The 5148-nt window shown below is 41.8% G+C and overlaps 1 protein-coding gene across 4 annotated transcripts in view; it reads right to left on the reverse strand.

Annotated features, from left to right (window-relative positions):
* The window catches only part of myo15b (myosin XVB), a 55891-nt gene that overhangs the window by 23166 nt on the left and 27577 nt on the right, over nucleotides 1-5148 (reverse strand). For all 4 annotated transcript variants that reach the window (XM_019884890.1, XM_019884889.1, XM_019884891.1 and 1 more), the window contains 2 exons: nucleotides 4651-4766; nucleotides 2300-2415 (listed from right to left, as the gene is read on the reverse strand). In XM_019884890.1, the coding sequence (XP_019740449.1) occupies nucleotides 2300-2415; nucleotides 4651-4766 (232 nt within the window). The remainder of the gene's footprint in view (nucleotides 1-2299; nucleotides 2416-4650; nucleotides 4767-5148) is intronic.

Consider the following 5148-nt stretch of genomic DNA (forward strand, 5'->3'; position numbering starts at 1 on the left):
TTTTCAGTTATTTGCTGTTGTATTGCCGATTGTCAAAATGCAAATGATCTGTTTATTTTCAAAGAATAGTTTTTGTTATTGTTTGGTTGGTGTCTTATATGAAACTGCGACATTGCGCAATTTATTGGACAGACTTGTTTAAGATCACACAGCGTAATTTGGGTGGCATTTTATTACGTATTTTTAAATCATCTTTTTATTTTTGACTATCTGTCAATGTAGTTTCCTGCTCTTAATTGTGAATGCATACTTGATGGTTTTAAATGCTCCTGAAATTAGGTGCTGCTTGACGAGCCTATACAGTATTGTGCTCATGTATGTGACGTCACTGAAGGCCTAAGGTTGAAATGCACGGCCTGCCACTGCTTATACCTGTCTGTTCATCAGATTCCGAAGTCGTTTCACAGTCCCGGTACAGTGCATATATACACCCAAATGTCATTAATAACTTAACTGAAGTGTACTAGCAGAGGGTAGTCAGTGGTCCTGAATATCAAACGACACAGGCTGTGCATGTTTAAAACTAGAGGTGTCAAATTAACGCGTTAATTGCAAATAATTAATTGCAACGTCTTTAGCACGTTATGTTTTTTTAATCGCGTTAATCTAAATTTTAATCTTTAACTTTATTGTTTCTGTAGGTGGGTTGCCTTTTGATAATATCCATTTTTATGTTTTGGCTTCCTGTGTTCGAGTTGTTGAGGGTGGGAAAGAATGAGCAGTCACAGCCTGAAGTGGACATTGATTGGCCGTCATTATGTTTGGGCTTGCTAGCAGAAGCTGATAGGCTTACATTGGAGTTGGGAGGGCCAGGTAAGCAGCGGTGAGGAGTTCTCGGCCCATCGAATGGAACATTTACATTCGAAAAATGCCCTGACGGCACAATTGATAAAGGTAGAGTGCTGTGCCTAATTTGTAAGGAGTTTGCTTACCACCGAAGCAGCTCAAGTTTAGCTAACACATCAATGCAAAGCATCCAGTCACGAGTGCAGCCACAGCTAACGTTAGCACCAAAAGCTTTAGCAATATCGCGAACTATAGCCAAACTACACTCGAGGAGAACAGCCCGCGTACGAGGCATGAAGTCAGCATAGCTGCTGTGTCCTTGTAGCCTATGAGAAGTGATTGATATTTATTTCAGCACTTTATTTTGTCATGATGAACAGTGTTATTTCTGAAGTGCTAACTTACAGCAATGTGATTTAAGGGTCTCTTTTATTTGTTTTTTACTATCCGAAGCAAGTTCAGTGTTCAGTACTTGTATTGCTCAGAGAAGTGTTCTTACTGTTTTTGATATGTTAACCTAAGCACTTCTTATGGATCTGATGTTGTATTTTATTTTTATTTTGGAATTCTTTAGAGATTTACAATAACAAACAAAACAGTGATATTCCCCTCATGGTTGAAACTAAATGTTGCGGGTTGGACTTTGACTTGTCTCAAACACAGCAGAAAGTAAAGTCATTTTAAAAACAAAAAAAGACTATCATGCCACTTTTTTGTGATATCACTCTTTTGATCTGCCTCAATAATGTAATGAATTTAAAAAATAGGGGGTTTCTCACCAATTTTTAGATGAGATTAAAATACAGATTAATTAGATCAATCAATAACAGATCATAATTAATCTCACATTTTTTTAATTGCTTGACAGCACTATTTAAACAGATAAAATAAAATAAAAAAACAACTTTCCAGCAGTTGAAAAAGTCCAAATCACAGCTTTCGTCATTAATTTCAACCAGTTTAGAATACCAATTGGTAGCCCAAAAAAATTACCTTACCCATAGTGCACCGCATGGCCGGAGATCTGCAAGTGGCTTCTTATGGGACACATATACTGTACTTTTTTTAAATGCGCATAGGCTCGATAGGACAGCTCTTGCCTGAGTGGTGGTGTGGAAATCCAGCAGCGTATTTATCCCTAAATTAGTGGCACGCCCCAACTAACGGCAATGTTCTTTTGGGATGCAAAATGACAGCCGTTAATTTACATGAAGATAAAAGGCTCGGGTAATGGATAGATGAATGTTGTGGGTTTAGTACAGGCTTGACTTGGATGCTGTAATCGAGCAATAACTGTTGAATCAGTTTCCACTGCATATTGAGTTGGAATGCTAGTAAACACGGAGTTATTTAGTTTGGGTAATAGTTTCATTTTTGGCCAGCTTCAGATCTCTGACCTGATCAAAAAAGTTGTCTCCCTGCTCCAACACACCTGATTCAAATGTGGAGGTGCACATTGATCAAATGTAATCTGTCAAACAATGCTGTTTCTGAATGCGAAATAAATGTTTACCTGTAGCTTCGAAGTAAGCGGAGGTGTTTCGGATCGATGCCGGATGCCGCAACTATCCTCAGGAGACGAATCCCACGATGACACACACCCAATATCTGAGCGTCACCACTGTCTGACTGCAATTAGGAGATATGAACAAATGGGGTTGGTAAGGGTGTTGTGCCGAAATGTTCCCTGTAATTAGAGCTGTGCGATATGATAAATGTACACCCCGGTAAAGATAATTTTATATATATGTGTGTGTGTGTGTGTGTGTGTGTGTGTAGAGAGAGAGACAGAGAGAGAGAGAGAGAGAGAGAGAGAGAGAGAGAGAGAGAGAGATTGTCAGTTAAGGCTCAAGATTTTACTCAGGTATCTGTTTGGCCCTTTATCATGGACCTCCATATCGTGACCAACGGAGCCGCCGACATAAAGGATAAGTTTTCTCATCATGTAATTCTGCACCAGTTTCCTCACTTTGCCCATTGCCACCTGTTCAACCTTCCCTCGTTCTTGCATAAATGGCTCCCTCGTGTTTCTTGTGCTACCCAACCACGATGGCTGATGGGGCAGGTGAAGACTGCTTTCCTATTGCGCATCGTGCGGCTGACATTCCTTCAGCACTGCATCTCAAGACTTGCGTTCCTACACCATCGAGGCTGTAGGCTCCCATTTCTACACCGCAGCAGCTGCAGGCTCCCACTATTATGCGGCAGAAGGTCCAGAATCCCGTTCTGTGCCATGACAACTCAGGTTCTGGTTCCTGCGCTGTCACATACTTCTTCTGTTCAAGTAGCTCATGCTGTATTGTTACTATCAGACCCTGTCTACTTTACTATTGGGTGGCTGGGGCTCGCAGGCGCCAGTCACCTGTCAACGTTACTGGGTAGTCAGGGTCACCGTGCCAGTCGCCTGTCCATATCACCACTGGGCAGCTGAGGTCACCAAACTAGTCAGCTGTCCACGTCTGCACAAGCCACCTGACCAGTTACCTCTCTGTCCGGTGGTGCACAGTCTGCATCCACCACCTGACCCTGCTTGAGCGGAGCACACACATCCTCTGACTGCCATTGATGCATCATCTATGGCCCCTGTGATGCCACTGGGTCTGGTATCATAGCCATCTGCCTGAACAACCATGAAAAGTCTTGTCATTCTAGCCAAGCCGCTGAACGGCCTACTGGAGTACCGCACATCTAGCGTCTCAGACTGGACATCCATCCATCCATTTTCTGATCCGCTTATCCTCACAAGAGTCACAGGGCGTGCGGGAGCCTATCCAAGCTGTCTTCGGGCAGTAGGCGGGGTACACCCTTAACTGGTTGTCAGCCAATCGCAGGGCACACACAGACAAACAAGCGACGCAAATACTACTATTATAATGCCTACATTTTTGTGCTTCATGTAGGCAGGGTGTATGCAGGTCGAGGTCCCAGATCCACAACCCATAGCTTGGGGCATTGCTCACTGGTCAAGGTTGGCCGTGGACCATCGTGTTTGTACACAGACCGCAACAAGGGAAACATTGGGGGCCTCATTTGGTATGAACATTAAGTGGAGGAAAAGTGGGGAAACCAAAAACCAGATTAAAAAAAAAAATACTCCTCTGAAATAATATTCATACAGTAAAACTCCTCTACAATGCAACCTACATGTGCGAAAATGCCCCCTAGTGTGAAAAAATCTTCATGCATTAAAGCCATTCCCTCTTTTCTGCTTCCCCCTACAACGAAAAGTCCCCCTGTTGCGTAATACGAAATCCTGTTCTCCACCCTTGCCTCGCAATGAGGTTCACTACAACAAAAACAGCTCAGCTCGGAAACGGCAACAGCAACCACCACATTGGCTTACACATGCACAGTAGTACAGGAAGCATTTGTTATTGTTCACACGTGGTTAGAAATTTCACGATTAGTGTCAGACAGAGCACGAACGTTGCATTGCTTGGTATAAAATGGCTACAAAACGGATCTTTGCAGACCAAGACTTCACAAGGAGTTAAGAAAAGAAAAGCTTTAACACTTGAAGACAGAATAAAAGTAATGAAGATGAAAGATGGAGGAAGCAAAGTAAAAGACATCATGCAAGAAATTGATGTAAGTGAAAGTGAATGCTGATCATAAATTTCGCAATTTCTTTCCCTTTTTTTCTTACGCTGGTTATATTAAGTGACAAATAAGTCTATGCTCATACGTATGCACTATTGGAATAAAAATTAAGAGTACACATACACGTTTTTATGTGTGTGTGTGTGTGTGTGTGTGTCTGAGAAAAAAAAATTGCTATAGTGAAAAGTCCCCTGTTGTGAAAAATTTCTGGTTGCAAACATGATTTCTTCGTAGAGGAGTTCTACTGTAAATATCAATTCTTACCTTAACGGGAAATAGGCGTGAAAAGTAGTTTTCCCAATTGTCCCGAGCAGCAATGACAATCCTTTTCTTCATGTTGTCATCCCAACTGTTGGGCATCGTTCCCACATTAAGATTCGCTGTTAAAGACAAATAGCAAAAATGATATGAACTGCAGACATTATACAATACTCAGTGGTTTATAATTCGGCATGCATATTTCATAAAATTACCAACACTTGGTCCTGCAGCATATGAATAACAAATTGTGCGCTAACTGGTTCACTCTTTGAGGTGACTGCTGATTGTTGACATTGTTGATATTATTTTTATTTATTTATTTATTTATTTATTTATTTTAATGGGGGAATTGAGTATCTGGTACATTGGGAAGTCTATGGACCAAAAGATCGTCAATGGATCCTCCAATGAATTCCTTCTTCATACCTTCTATTCATCCCATTCATCCAAGCCAGGTAGTCAGCCAGGAGGCGTCCATTGGGGAGGGCGGAAGGGTGGCGG

The sequence above is a fragment of the Hippocampus comes genome, unplaced genomic scaffold, assembly GCF_001891065.2.
Source record: "Hippocampus comes isolate QL1 unplaced genomic scaffold, H_comes_QL1_v1.1 scaffold120, whole genome shotgun sequence".
NCBI lineage: Eukaryota > Metazoa > Chordata > Actinopteri > Syngnathiformes > Syngnathidae > Hippocampus > Hippocampus comes.